The sequence below is a fragment of the Macaca thibetana genome, chromosome 20 (genome assembly GCF_024542745.1).
Source record: "Macaca thibetana thibetana isolate TM-01 chromosome 20, ASM2454274v1, whole genome shotgun sequence".
NCBI lineage: Eukaryota > Metazoa > Chordata > Mammalia > Primates > Cercopithecidae > Macaca > Macaca thibetana.
Genome location: NC_065597.1, coordinates 74,318,405 through 74,333,903, shown reverse-complemented (window position 1 = coordinate 74,333,903; position 15,499 = coordinate 74,318,405). Strand labels below are relative to the sequence as shown.

Sequence of the window (15,499 nt, the reverse complement as noted above, 5' to 3'; positions counted from 1 at the left end):
CACTTCACCTAGGGCGACAGCCCCTCTCATGGGTCAACAATGCTTAAGACCCAGCAAGGGACAGACCGGCCTGGAAGCCCCCAGTCCGCCTTCAGAGGGCCTGGCCCAGCCCCTCCTGCTCCGCAGCTCTCCGGGAAGGACACAGCCACTGGCACACCTGGCCCCCAGTGCCCACACCTGCCTGGGTCCCAGCAGGAAGCCTCTCTCCTGCCCTCCAGCCTGGCCCCACCCCACGGCTCTCCCACCACGAGGCACCTGTGGGGGCTCGTTCACTTGTTCATTTTGTTTGTTTTTTGAGAGAGTCTCGCTCTGTTGCCCAGGCTGGAGTGCAGTGGCGTGATCTCAACTCAATGCAACGTCCGTCTCCCAAGTTCAAGTGATTCTCCTGCCTCAGCCTCCCAAGTATCCGGGATTACAATCACGTGCCACAATGTCTGGCTAATTTTTTTTTTTGAGACAGAGTCTGGTTCTGTCCCCCAGGCTGGAGTGCAGTGGCGTGATCTCGGCTCACTGCAAGCTCCGCCTCCCAAGTTCACGCCATTCTCCTGCCTCAGCCTCCTGAGTAGGTGGGACTATAGGCGCCCGCCACCTCGCCTGGCTAATTTTTTTGTATTTTTAGTAGAGATGGGGTTTCGCCAGGATGGTCTCGATCTCCTGACCTAGTGATCTGCCTGCCTCAGCCTCCCAAAGTGCTGGGATTACAGGTGTGAGCTACTGCGCCCAGCCCTGAATATGTATGTTTTTAATTGACATTTATTTAATCGACATTTTCCCACGATTCTTTTCTGTTGCAGGCCAAGCGGAGAGACTGGCCGGCTGACGCAGCCTGAAGGCCAGCAAGCAAGACAGAAAGCAGGAACAGCCCCCACGCGCCCCCAGGCTTCCCGCCCCGCGCCAGCCCTCGGCCAACGTTCATCACTGTTCTGTCTGTGTGATGAGCCACGCTGTGAAACCCTCGGCTTCTCCGGGGCCTTCCAGCAATCCCTGCACCTGGGGGGCCGGAGGGACGTACCTCGGGATGGAACTGCTGCTCCGTGCGGGAGTGGCAATACTGGCAGCCATCACCGCCGTCACAGCGTGCGGGCTCCCCCCACTCATCCCCGTGCTTCACGCTGGGGCAGGGCGTGGACCTGGGGATGAGGAGGTGTCAGGGGAACGGAGGACTTGGCTCCCCCCACTCATCCCCGTGCTTCACGCTGGGGCAGGGCATGGACCTGGGGATGAGGAGGGGTCAGGGGGACACGGAGGACATGGCTGCCCCCGTGTGCCCAGAGGTGTCTGCCTCCCACCAGGAGGGCCTCAGGCCTAGGGCCCTAGAGTGACCGGCAACCCAGCTCTGCGCTCACGGACACGCAGGCCCGGCCAGTGCCAGGATGGGGTCAGGAGCCCCGGGGCTGTTCTTCATGGAATTTAACTTGAGTCTGAGTCAGAGCCACCCTCACGGACGTGGAGAACACAGGGGAGATGCAGCCGAACTTCCTGGGGGCAGTGAGGCTGGGCACCCGGACAGCACGGGGCTGTCTCGTCAACCTTCTATAAAATGCAAGTGAGAGTTCTGATCCCACGATTTAAAAATCCTCACCAATTTCAAATTACCTATGTTCCTACTGCAGTGAGCTGAAATGCACCACCGCACTCCAGCCTGCGCAACAGAGACTGTGCCTCATAAACAAACAACATCCTCTACTCTTCGCAGAATTTCTAGCAGCTTTATTGTAACTGGCTTGGATTTATGGAAAACGTAAGTGCCTGTTGAAGAAAAGAATTTTTCTTTTCTTTCCATGACGGGTGATGATAAAAACCTAGAGACTAATTTGTGGTTTGTTCTACAGTCGTTCAGGTCCCTCAACCTGGACGCTGCTCAGAGGGAGACGGAATGTGGCAAAACAAGGAGGGGGGTCCTTCCCATGGGGGCACAGGCGCCCTCCAGGGCACATGAGGCAGCACCAGGTCATTCAGAAGAGGAGAGGGTGGCTCTCTGCTCAAAGGAAGAGCTGGACACAGACAGGGCCTCAGGGAGGCCAAGGCCATGGTCCAGTCATCTAGACACCCTGTGGGGTCTGTACCCCCCACCCCCGTCTCAGGTGCAAACTGCAGACGGCAGGCAGGCCAAGCACAACCAGGAGGCCGGGCTGGGGCGAGGAGGAGAAAGGGGCTTCAGAGGCAAGCAGGCTGCAAGGCGCCAAACCCACGGGCCAGACGCAGAGACAGTTGGGGCTCAGGCAGTGGAGGAAGGTCCTTTGTGCACCCTGGGCAGGGCGACCCTTGGGTTGTTGGCCGTGGACTCAGCCTAAGGACCCGGTGTCCCAGCTGCCAGCTGTGAAGACGAGGTCGATCCCAGGTGACAACAACGTCAGAGTGCCTGGGGCTCAGGCGAGGAGACAGCACGCGGCCCACAGCCCGGAGAGCATGGCTGCGACCAGAGGCACAGGTGGGGCACACGGGGATCCCTCCTGCAGTGCTCCGACCCCTTGCCTCGCAGAGGGGCCCCGGTAGGGGACTGCATGGGAGCCACTGAGCATGGGTAGGGAGGCCCGTCCCCGGGACAGACGTGTGGGCCTCCATGACGCCTCCCACAGCCACTGTGCTTGGAGATGCCCTCCCCTCCCGGGGATGATGGTGCCACAAGGGCAGCCCTCCCATGAGAACCCGGGGTGGGCAGTGCGGGCCACGGGCCAGGAAGGACGCCCACCAGCCGGGGTCCTCTGAGCTCGGTCCCGCAGGCTCACCTGTACTGGAACCGCCGGGGGTTGCGCCGCCTGTCCCGGCTGTTGTGGTAGTGCGGGCATGCGTAGCCCTGGCGACACAGGCGCGGTGGCTTCGGGCACTGCTCTGTCTTGTAGCTACCCAGCACGAAGTTGGCGTCTGAAAAATGGGCCACACGGTGCCTGAGCTGCGTGACTGGAGGCTGGGCACAGGAGACCGAAGGTGGGAGGACCCGGCTGTCCCCCAACGGAAGGAGCTGCAGGAGCACTCGGGCAGCGCAGACACGCGCCACGGCACACGCGGACCTCAAAGACTCACGCTCCGTGAGGGAAGCCGGGCCCACAGGCCATGTGGTGTGATTCTGTTTATGTGAAAACAAACGCCCAGAACTAGGGAACCCACAGAGGCGGAGTGGAGCCGAGACCACCGGGGGTGGGAGGGAGTCCTGCTGTGGGTATGCGGCTTCCTTGATGGGGGATAAAAACGTTCTCCAACTAGACAAAGGAGATGGTTGCACAGCTTTGTGAATATGCTAAAAAACAGAGAAACGCACACCCTGAAATGCTGCACGTTGAGCCTCATGCACACCACAGCCTCTGGGTGACAAGCACACCTCAATGTGGGTTCACTGCTGGTAACAAGCGTACCTCGCAGTGCAGGAGGTTCATGGCAGGAGAGGCTGAGGGAGCAGGGGGCGTCTGGGAAATCTATTTTTCTACTCAGTTTTGCTGTGAACCGAAAACTGCTCTAAAAAATAAAGCCTAGTTTTAGAAGTCATTCACTGGGCCGGATGTGGTGGCTCACGCCTGTAATCCCAGCACCTTGGGAGGCCGAGGTGCGTGGATCACAAGGTCAGGAGTTCAAGAGCAGCCTGGCCAACACGGTGAAACCCTGTCTCTACTAAAAATAAAAAATTAGCCGGGCGTGGTGGTGGTGCGCGCCTGTAATCCCAGCTACTCAGGAGGCTGAGGCAGGAGAATGGCATGAACCTGGGAGGCAGAGCTTGCAGTGAGCTGAGATCTGGCCACTGCACTCTAGCCTGGGCAGCAGAGAGACTCCGTCTCAAAAAAAAAAAAAAAAATTGCTGCCATACGGAGCGTCCAGAATAGGCACATTCACAGAGCTCGGATGCAGGCCAGTGGTGCAGGACCAGTGAGGGGTCGGGGAGGAAGTGCTCACAAGCAGGGGGTTCCTTTCGCAGGGATGGAATGTTCTGGAACTAGAGAGAGGTGGCGGCTGCACAACACTGCAAACGTGCTAAATGCCACTGAACTGTACACTTAAAAATGGTGCATTTTATGTTATGTGCATTTTACCACTTTTTTTTTTTTTTGAGACAGAGCCTCTGTCGCCCACGCTAGAATGCAGTGGTGTGATCTTGGCTCACTGCAACCTTTACCTCTCGGGTTCAAGAGATTCTCCAGCCTCAACCTCCCAAGTAGCTGGGACTACAGGCGCCCACCACCACAACCGGCCAATTTTTTATATTTTTAGTAGAGATGGGGTTTCACCATGTTGGCCAGGCTGGCCTCGAACTCCTGACCTCAAGTGATCCACCCACCTCAGCCTCCCAAAGTGATGAGATTACAGGCATGAGCCAGTGCCCCCGGCCTTACTACATTTTTTTTCAAATCAAACTCTCCCCTGCATATAACCTCGTCTATGTGCCAGCCAGGAATGCACGTCCCCCAGCCCTGAGGGACAGCCCTCTGGTCCATGCATTTCCAGCCAAGCCCAGGGATTTGAAAGCTGCTGTCTAGAGCACCACCCCAGAGGGGCGCAGGACTGAGGGTTCTGCTGGGCATCCTGGTGGGTGCCTAGTGGGTGCCCCGGCTCTGGGACACGATGCCCCACAAATTCCGGGGGAGTTGTGCTACTACCCCCTTGGCCACTTGGTCAATAGCTGACCCCACTGAGATGCCAGTTGCTGCAGAGATTCAGAGCAGGTGTGGGGAAGGCACCTGGGCCCAAATCCTACTCAGCACCCACCCACTGTAGGGGAGGGGTTGGTATTGAACTCCATGAGCCTCAGTTTCCCCGTCTGATCACCCTGCACATAAACTGAAAAGCATGGAGAACCGAGTGGCCCAAGCTGTTCTTGCGCTGTGCCCGCCCCTCCCACCGCCCTCAGCTGCGGCCGTGGAGTTACCTTGCCACCGGGGGTCCTCGCTCAGGATCTTCTCAATCATGGCCTGGCTGGCCAAGACCCCAGGCTGCAGATCTGGGACCCCTTCCCCGCTGCCCAGCTGGCCGTTCTGCAAGGCTTCCTGAGCCTGCAGCTCCCTGCAAGCCAAGGACACAGTGGTCACGGCTCTGTGTCTGGAGCCTCCAAAGCTGAGGCGAGGTCACTGGAGGGCAGGCTCCCCTCCCACCACTGCAGCCGAACGTTCAGGACGGCGTCTAGTGTGTAGATGCTCCCCTGTCCTGGCCCACAGTCCTCATCCAAGTCCCAACCACTTCACTTTGTTTGCTTTGTTTTATCTGAGACAGGGTCTGGCTCTGCCCCCAGGCTGGAGTGCAGTGACGTAACCACGGCTCACTGCAGCCTCCACCCCCCGGGCTCAAGCAATCCTCCCACCTCGGCCTCCCAGAGCACTGGGATTACATGTATGAGCCACTACACTCAGTCCGACCCACGTAAGAGCAGAGTCTTCTTTGGGCAGGATTTGCTTTCCTGCAGCCCCAGACTGTGTGCTGAGTTCGTTCTCCCGGAAAGTAGTGCCTCACAACCTCAACCCTACTGAGCTGCCCGCCGGACCCAGAGAAGAAACACCCAGTGAGAAGAGGTGAGGGATTGTCTCATTAGAAATAACATCCAGGCCGGGCGCGGTGGCTCACACCTGTAATCCCAGCACTTTGGGAGGGCGAGGCGGGCGGATCACGAGGTCAGGAGATCCAGACCATCCTGGCTAACACGGTGAAATCCCGTCTTGACCAAAAATACAAAACAAAAACCCCGGTGTGCTGGCGGGCACCTGTAGTCCCAGCTACTCGGGAGGCTGAGGCAGGAGAATGGTGTGAACCTGGTAGGCAGAGCTTGCAGTGAGCCGAGATCGCGCCACTACACTCCAGCCGGGGTGACAGGGCGAGATTCCGTTCCACAAAACAAAAAAGGAAAAGAAAAAAAGAAAGAAGTAACATCCAAAGGCTGGGCCTGGTAGCTCACACCTGTAATCCCAGCACTCTGGGAGGCTGAGGTGGGAGGATCACTTGAGGTCAGGAGTTCGAGACCGGCCTGGCCAACAGGGTGAAACCCCGTCTCTACTAAAAATACAAAACTTAGCTGGGCCGGCACCTGTAATCCCAGCTACTCAAGAGGCTGAGACAGGAGAATCACTTGAACCTGGGAGGCAGAGGTTACAGTGAGCTGAGATCGTGCCACTGAACTCCAGCCTGGGCGACAGAGAGAGACTGTGCCTCAAAAAAAAAAAAAAAAAAAAAAAAAAGGTCTGGGCGAGGTGGCTCACACCTGTAATCCCAGCACTTTGGGAGGCCAAGGCAGGCAGATCACGAGGTCAAGAGATCGAGACCATCCTGACCAACATGGTGAAATCTGGTCTCTACTAAACGTACAAAAAAAAAAATTAGCTGGGTGTGGTGGCGGGCGCCTGTAGTCCCAGCTACTCGGGAAGCAGAGGCAGGAGAATGGTGTGAACCTAGGAGGCGGAGCTTGCAGTGAGCTGAGATTGCGCCACTGCATTCCAGCCTGGGCAACACAGCAAGACTCCGTCTCAAAAAAAAAAAAAAAAAAAAGGACTAACATCCAGACTCAGAAACAAATTCTGGAAGAGAGAGATTTGGGCCAGCAGAGCCTGCAGCAGCAGGCAGGCAAGCCGCTGGCTGAGTGCCCACCGTGGATGCTCACTCACCTGACGTCACACACGGGCGGCCGCAGGTCCAGGGGGCCGTGCGCGAAGGCACAGTGCAGCCCGTTCTTCACGCAGTGGCCACGCGCATCCGTCTCGTGGATGCAGGTTCCCGTCTTGTAGTAACGCAGGTGGTATTTGCGTTCCGTGTCCCCTGTTGTCCGGTGCAGGTAGGGACACCTGGGGAACAGAGGGGCACATAATGCCTGGTTCTCATGGACCCAGAGGCAGCCCTACTAAGCTCCCTGGGTCCACACCCCATCAGCACGTGGCAAACAGTGAATTCCCTTCCCTTCTCCCAGATTCCTGTTCTGATCAGGACAGACACCCTGAACACAGCACCTGTCCCCAAAGGTACACAGACCACCGCAAACCCCCAACTAGTCAAACACAGACCACCGCAAACCCCCAGTGAGCCAAACACAGCAGGAAACACAACGCTGAATTTCCACAAAGCTCATCCTTCCTAATGTTCCAAATAAACTTTTAAACCTGTGTAGGAATGAGAGTTCACGCCCTGCACACAGGCTGCCTCACCTTCCTGACCAGTCATTGGCACAAAGTGGGGGCCCCTCCTGCCCAGTGTCCTGCTGCTTTCAGGGACCCCAGGAGGGACGTAGGGGAGGGAATAAGCACAGGGCCCTGGACGCGGCTGGGGGAGACGAGGGGCATGGGCAGAAGAGGAGGCAGATGGCGTGGTGGGGAGCACAGGTGAGGCAGCGTCACCATCCCATGGGCCACCTGCAGGCCCAGAGCCACGCTCCTGGGGAGTCACAGGCGGCTCCTGGAGCAGGACGGGGCGCAGCAGGGAGGGGAAGCAGCTGCCAAGGCCCAAGTCATAGGCAGGCAGCAGCAACAGAGACACAGAGACGACACAAACCGCTCCGGCATTCCTGGGCACCTCCAGGTAGGTCACTCCAGAAGGAGGCAAGGGGACACACAGAGGACCCTGAGAAGTCAATGGTGCCGAGCCCCGACTGGTCACAGAATCACCCTGAGTGGCCTGAGGGCCAAGGCAGAGGATGACAGGGGCCATCACTGCAGGTCCCCAATGTAAAGACTCAAACCTTCACCTCCAGCTCCGGCTGGGGAGCTCCGTGAGGGCCCCGCCCACCTCGCTGTGCACAGGGCTGCAGCCTGGACACTAGCAGCTCCGGCCAGGGATGGCTGGGGACCAAGAGCGATTCAGCAACACCAGGTCCAGCCCCATCCTCTAAGGCCAGGAAATAGAGACACAGAGTTCAGAGAGCCCAACCCAGGCTCCACGGGCACCTGTGATGTGCCAGACACTGAAAGCTGAGGGGGACAGAGGCAGAAGAAAGGGTGCCCGGCTGGCTCTCAGGGTCCCCAGGAGCCAGCCAAGCAGAAGTCAAATTAGAACGCTACCCTGGCACCCAGCGATCCTGCTAAGTACACATCCAAAAACCCCAAAGGCAAGGTCTTCAGGAGACACCTGCACACCCATGTTCACAGCAGCGTCAATCGCAAGAGCCAAGGGGGGAAACCACTGAAGTGGGCACCAATGAAGCCAGTAAGGAAAGTGTGGGCTTCTGTCCACACAACGGGGCAAACGTGGGCTTCGGTCCACACAACGGGGCAAACGTGGGCCTCCGTCCACACAATGGGGTATTTTTCAGCCTTGGAAGGGCTGGCACACTGGCTGACATCTGTAACCTCAGCACTTTGGGAGACAGAGATAGGAGAATTGCTTGAGGCTAGGGGTTCAAGACTAGCCTGGGCAACATAGTGAGTCCCTATCTCTACAAAAAATTTAAACATTAGCCCAGCGTGGCGGTGGACACCTGTGGTCTCAGCGACTTGGGAGGCTGAGGAGGGAGGATCGCTTAAGCCCAAAAGGCCGAGGCTGCAGTGAGTCGTGATTGTGCCACCGCACTTCAGCATGGGCAACAGAGCAAGACCCTGTCTCACAAAAAAAAAAAAAAAAAGGAGAGGAAGGAAGGGAGGGAGAGAGAGGTGGGGAGGGAGAAAGGAAGGAAGGAAGGAAGGAAGGAAGGCAGCCAGCCAGCCAGCTGGGTACAGTGGTTCACGCCTGTAATCCCAGCACTTTGGGAGGACGAGGTGGGTGGATCACGAGGTCAGGAGTTCAAGACCAGCCTCGCCAGGATGGTGAAACCATCTCTACTAAAAATACAAAATTAGCCGGGCATGACAGTAGGTGCCTGTAATCCCAGCTACTCGAGAGGCTGAGGCAGAGAAGCACTTGAACCCGGGAGGCGGGGGTCGCAGTCAGCTGAGATCGCGCCACTGTACTCCAACCTGGGCGACAAGAGCAAATGTCTGTCAAAAGAAAAAAAAAAAAAAGAAAAACTGGAAGAAGTTTTAGAAAAATGCCTTACTCTACGGACACCTAGGAATGAGAGGGAATACCTAAGAGAAAGCTCACGGATGCCCAAGGAGGGGACGCAGGAGCCCCCAGGGGTCGGGTGACACACATGGTTCTCAAATTCATCCGAGACAATCAGTGAGCAGAGCCACCAGATTACACCCAGTACACGGGAACCGCTCTGCCTCACGCTCCAATGCCCTGGACCCACCGAGACCAGCAGATAGGAGGAAGCCAGATCCCGGAGTGTGAGAAGCTGCCCTTCCCTCAGGCAGCTCTTACCTGAACCCAAGGAGGGTGCACCAGACCCCCTTAACACATTCTCCAGACTGCGAGCCACGTGCATCAAAATCACCTGGGAGGCCTGTAGCCCACGCAGTCCCCCCAGCTGGCATGGACGAGGCCCATGGATCTGCACTGCCGGCTGGTTCCCAGGGAACGTGCGAGAACCACCGGGCTTAGGGGACAGGCAGTGTACATGACTCCCTTCCAGCTGAGGGGGCCCCAAAGCACAGCACAGAAACAGCTCGGGGGATGGGAGGAACAGGCGCACCCCCATGCCTGGCTATATTGGTTTTTGTTTTGTTTTGTTTTGTTTTGTTTTGTTTTAGACGGGGTCTGGCTCTGTCACCCAGGCTGTGGAGTGCAGTGGCATGATCTTGGCTCACTGCAAGCTCTGCCTCCCAGGTTCACGCCATTCTCCTGCCTCAGTCTATCAAGTAGCTGGGACTACAGGCGCCCACCAGCATACCTGGCTAATCTTTTTGTATTTTTAGTAGAGACGGGGTTTCACCATGTTAGCCAGGATGGTCTTGATCTCCTGACCTCGTGATCTGCCCGCCTCGGCCTACCAAAGTGCTGCGATTACAGGCGTGAGTCACCGCGCCCCGCCGGTTTTTGTTTTTGTTTTTTTTTTAGACAAGAGTCTCACTGTCACCCAGGCCAGAGTGCAGTGGCGCAATCTTGGCTCACTGCAATCTCCGCTCACTGCAATCTCCGCCTCCTGGGTTTAAGCGATTCTCCTGCCTCAGCCTCCCGAGTAGCTGGGATTACAGGCACCTGCCACCATGCCCAGCTAATTTTTGTATATTTAGTAGAGATAGTGTTTCACCACATCGACCAGGCTGGTCTTGAACTCCTGACCTCAGGTGATCCGTCTGCCTCAGCATCCCAAAGTGCTAGGGTTACAGGTGTGAATCACCAGGCCCGGCCTAATTTTTTGTAGAGACAGAATCTTGCTCTGTTTCCCATGCCGGTCCCAAACTCCTGGGCTCAAGCGATCCGCCTGCCTAGACCTCCTAAAGTATTGGGACTGCAGATATGAGCCACCGTGCCCGGATGCCTCTGAGTTTTAAAAATTGCTCTCATGCCCCAGGCCAGCCCCGGGCTTTCTTCTCGCTCCCAAAGGCCAAGCTCATCATGAGATCAGTTTAAACAGCAACAGCCTACACACCCTGAAGTGAGTAAATCTTTTACCTATGCCTTAGGTCCTAAGGCATTCAACATTTTAAAATTAAATATTCCAATTGGATCTTTTAATAGATCAGACTCCTGGCCAGGCGCAGGGGCTCACGCCTGTCATCCCAGCACTTTGGAAGGCTGAGGCGGGTGGACCACCTGAGGTCAGGAGTTAAAGATCAGCCTGGCCAACATGGGGAAACCCCATCTCTACTAAAAATACAAAAAAAAAAAGTTAGCTGGGCACGGTGGCGCATGCCTGTAATCCCAGCACTTTGGGAGGCCAAGGCGGGCAGATCATGAAGTCAGGAGACCGAGACCATCCTGGCTAACACGGAGAAACTCCATCTACTGAAAATACAAAAAATTTGCTGGGCATGGTGGCGGGCGCCTGTAGTCCCAGCTACTCCAGAGGCGGAGGCAGGAGAATGGCGTGAACCTGGGAAGCAGAGCTTGCAGTGAGCCGGGATTGCACCACTGCACTCCAGCCTGGACAACAGAGCGAGATTCCATCTCAAAAAACAAAAAAAAAAAGAAATGGATACTTGGAAAAGTTTCTCCTCCCACCAGTTCCTCACAGAATGCACAGTGGAGACCCAGCTAGGCACACCCTGGACCCATCCAGACAGGAGTTGGGAGGTCCCTGGGGAGGGGACTGGGGAGGTCCCACAGGGCAAGCGGGAAGTATCAGGTCTGCCAGGTGACACCACCAAAGAGAGCTCTGGAAAGAAGACAGAGGCCAGGTGCAGTGGCTCATTCCTGTAATCCCAGAACTTTGGGAGGAGAGGTGGGTGGGTTACTTGAGCCCAGAAGTTTGAAACCAGTAAGACCCCATCCCTATAAAAAATACAAAAATTCCGCTGGGTGTGGTGGTGTGCGCCTACGGTCCCAGCTACTCTGGAGTCTGAGGTGGGAGGATCACTTGAGCTCAAGAGGTTGAGGTTGCAGTGAGCCAAGATCCAGCCTGGGCGACAGAGTGAGGCCCTGTCAAAAAAAAAAAAAAAAAAAAAAGACGACAAACCTGTGTGTCAACCTGGAAAAGCTGCGCCACAGGAATGGGGTGAGCCCGTTTCTTCCTGAGAACAAGAGACCCAGGGTGGCTGCAGGCCACAGTGCAGGGGCGCTCTTCTGGGCAGGGGTGGGCTGGCAGATAGCCACTGGTTCTGTGGCTACACAGCTGCAGGCCATGTGGATTTTTTTCCCCAATGAAAATGGGCCTAGAGGCTGGGCATGGCGCCTCACGCCTGTAATCCCAGGACTCTGGGAGGCCGAGGCAGGTGGATCGCTTGAGTCCAGGAGTTGGAGACCAGCCTGTGCAACACAGCAAAACCCCATCTCTATTAAATTACAAGAAAAAAAAAAAATTTAGCTGGGGGTGGTGGCGCACTTGTGGTTCCCGGTACTTCGGAGGCTGAGGTGGGAGGATCAGCTGAGCCCGGGAGGCAGAGGTTGCCGTGAGCTGAGATCCGAGCCACTGCACTCCAGCTGGGGAGACAGAGCCAGACCCTGGCTCAAAAGAAAAACAAACAAAAAAGAGGGACCCTGGAGCGGACCGGGGTCCCGCGGGGCGTCTTTTCTATTTCTTTACCACAATCTGTTTAAAGAGAAAAGCAAGCGCCCCGCCCCTCAGCGACAGCCCCGCAGTCTCAAGGCCCCGCCCCCACGGGGGCTGCCACGCCCCCATGTCAGGACAGTTCCCACGGGGGCGGGGCCCTACACGTGACCTGGGGCAGCCAATCGCGGGCGCGCAGGGGAGGGGCGTGTCCCGCAGAACAAAGGGCCTTTCCCGAGCCAGGCGGGTCGGGGCCCGGGATCCCCTCGATGCCCACAGGACCGGCACGACTTGGGGTGCAACAAGCGGCGGCCACCCACCTAGGAAAGGTCGCACAGTGGGGGCACCCACAGGGGCAGGCACCGGAGGGGGTGCCCACAGAGAATTGGGGAGGACGCTGAGAAGTGGCCTGCGGGACCATGGAAGGAGGAGAGAAGGGATGACAGCAGGGGCTGGAGGAGGTCACCCTCCACGGAGGGGGCGGTGACGGCAGAGGCGCCCGCAGGAGCTGGTGCCAGTGAGGCTGACCCCAGGAGGGGCTGACACTGAGGCAGCCACTGAGCAGGCAGGGGTGGAGCGAGGTGCCAGCCTGCCCAGGAAAGGAGGCGCCAGCAGCGGGGGGCCCTCCTGGGGTCCCAGTCCTGCTCTGCCCTACAGCTCAGCCCCAGCGCCTCCAGCCAGAACCAAGAGCCAGGCCTGACATGTGCTAAGGGTCTCTGCTCTCTGATACACATTTATGTGTAAAATAACAGGTTGGTAGTATCAACACCCAAAATAGAAATTTTTTTTTTTTTCTTTTGAGACGGAGTCTCGCTCTGTCGCCCAGGCTGGAGTGCAGTGGCGCGATCTCGGCTCACTGCAAGCTCCGCCTCCCAGCTTCACGCCATTCTCCTGCCTCAGCCTCCCGAGTAGCTGGGACTACAGGCGCCCGCCACCACGCCCAGCTAATTTTTTGTATTTTTAGTGGAGACGGGGTTTCACCATGTTAGCCTGGATGGTCTCGATCTCCTGACCTCATGATCCACCCGCCTCGGCCTCCCAAAGTGCTGGAATTACAGGCGTGAGCCACCGCGCCCAGCCAAAATAGAAATTTCAAAAACCAATGAACTAAAGAAAAGGAAGGCCCTGGCTGATGGCAGGCGCCTGCTACTCGGGAGGCTGAGGCAGGAGAATGGTGTGAACCTGGGAGGCAGAGCTTGCAGCGAGCCGAGATCGCACCACTGCACTCCAGCCTGAGCAAGAGGCTGGACTGTTTTTTTTGAGACTGCATCTCAAAAAAAAAAAAAAAAGAAAGAAAGAAAAGGAAAGTCCTGTCCTTATTCTGAACGTTCATCTATTTACAAATTCTGAGGCAACCCTCAATGAGAACCAGAGCAGGCACTTCAGTGGGACAAACTGGCTATCCCCTGTGTGCAGTGGTAAGAAAGTTCCACTCCCGGGGAACGAAGGGTAATTACGGAGGAGATTCCCAGGGGAGGCAGCCTGTCAAACACCTCCGAAAGGGCCGGCCAAAGCAAGTCATTCACATGCTACAAACAAAATATTAAATAAAATAAGGAAATTTCCTTATTATATGTGGATATACCCAGGATGCATCCAAAACAAAACACCAAACAGGCATCTTAGCCCCACTTACCACCCTCAATTATAAACTGTAAGCCATTCAGACAGCAGGCTAATATTTGTATAATGAATAATCGTGTTATGGAACTGCTACTTGAGCACGGCTTGAAGCGACCACCTCGAGGCAGGCGCTTACCACAGCACTGTCGGTCCCTGTAAGAACTGGACACCACCCTGTGCCTAGCAGTGGGGCTGAGTCCACACCAGGACTTCCAGACTCCGGAACCAAAACAGTTATGAGGCCGGGCGCAGTGGCTCATGGTGGCTCATGCATGTAATCCCAGCACTTTTGGAGGCCGAGGCTAGCAGATCACCTGAGGTCAGGAGTTCAAGACCAGCCTGGCCAACACGGCGAAACCCATCTCTACTAAAAATACAAAAATTAGCCAGGCATGCTGGCACACGCCTATAATCCCAGCTACTTGGTAGGCTGAGGCAGAATAATTGCTTGAACCCAGCAGGCAAAGGATACAGTGAGCCGAGATTGCGCCACTGCACTCCAGTCTGGGAGACAGAGTGAGAGTGAGATTCCATCTCCAAAAAAAGAAACAGTTATGAAAAGATGCTTTCTCACCGGGTGCAGGGCTGCACACCTGTAATCCCAGCACTTTTGCAGGCTGAGGCGGGCGGATCACCTGAGGTCGGGAATTCGAGACCAGCCTGACCAATATGGAGAAACCCCATCTCTACTAAAAACACAAAATTAGCCGGGCGTGGTGGTGCACGCCTGTAATCCCAGCTACTCGGGAGGCTGAGGCAGTATAATCGCTTGAACCCGGGAGGTGGAAGTTACAGTGAGCTGAGATTGCACCATTGCACTCCAGCCTGGGTGACAGAGCGCTGCCAATCAGTGCCCCGTATTCAACACTGGAGCGGGGTCAGACAGGCTGGGTGCTCGTATTCACACTTCTGGAACCCCCGCACCAGGGTTAGGCAGCACTGGCCCCACTCGAAACTCAGGATCCCAGATCTGGGCAGATAAGTGGCTTGACCAAGGGAAATTAGGGGCTGAGCCCAGACATTAACTAGACAAATACCTGCCTTTGAAAGCCCCATTTGCAGTAAACAGTGGCTCAAAAAGCAATTCAATTATGCACTTTCAGAACCGCCTAGAAGTACATCATCATCCTCACCAAAACGGGCTGGCTACATTACTTCAAGTTTAGGCACCAACCTGCCTTAACAACACTAGAGCCAGGTGTGGTGGTTTGCACCTACAATCCCTGCACTTTGGGGAGGTCAAGGTGGGAGGATCGCCTGAGGCCGGGCAACACAGTGAGACTCCATCTCTACCAAAAAAAAAAAAAAAGTGAGCCAAGGTGTGTGGTGGCTCACACCTGTTATCCTAGCACTCTGGGAGGCTGCGGTGGGAGGATCACTTGAGTCCAGGAGTTTGAGACTGAGACCAGCCTGGACAACGTAACAAAACCCCATCTCTACTAAAAATACAAAAAAATTAGCCGGGCGTGGTGTAGAGAGTCTGTAGTCCCAGCTACTCCAGAGGCTGAAGAGGGAGAATCACCTGACCCCAGGAGGAGAGGCTGCAGTGAGCTGAGATCGTACCACTGCACTCCAGCCCAGGCAACCAGAGTGAGACTTGGTCTCAAAAAAGCAGTAATAATAAATTAGCCAGGAGTGACAGAGCACTCCTGTGGCCCCAGCTGCTCAGGAGGCTGAGGCAGGAAGATCGTTTGAGCCCTGGAGGTTCAAGCTGCAGTGAGCCATGTTCGTGCCCCTGCACGCCAGCCCAGGGGACAGAGCAAGACCCTGTCTCAAAAAACAAAAACAGCTGGGCGCAGTGGCTCACGCCTGTAATCCTAGCACTTTGGGAGACTGAGGTGGACAAATCATGAGGTAAGAAGTTCAAGACCAGCCTGACCAACATGGAGAAACCCAGTCTCTACTAAAAATACAAAAATCAGCTGGGCGTGGTGGCACGCACCTGTCATC

The 15,499-nt window shown here is 56.2% G+C and overlaps 1 protein-coding gene across 4 annotated transcripts in view; it reads right to left on the bottom strand.

The window, feature by feature from the left end:
- UNKL (unk like zinc finger) overlaps positions 1 to 15,499 on the bottom strand; it is a 48,095-nt gene that overhangs the window by 29,553 nt on the left and 3,043 nt on the right. For all 4 annotated transcript variants that reach the window (XR_007722204.1, XM_050774678.1, XM_050774679.1 and 1 more), the window contains 4 exons: positions 6,576 to 6,752; positions 4,856 to 4,989; positions 2,730 to 2,865; positions 1,013 to 1,130 (listed from right to left, as the gene is read on the bottom strand). Coding sequence is in view for 3 of the 4 variants with exons in the window: in XM_050774678.1 (XP_050630635.1) it covers positions 1,013 to 1,130; positions 2,730 to 2,865; positions 4,856 to 4,989; positions 6,576 to 6,752 (565 nt within the window). In the remaining variant the exon portion in view is untranslated. The remainder of the gene's footprint in view (positions 1 to 1,012; positions 1,131 to 2,729; positions 2,866 to 4,855; positions 4,990 to 6,575; positions 6,753 to 15,499) is intronic.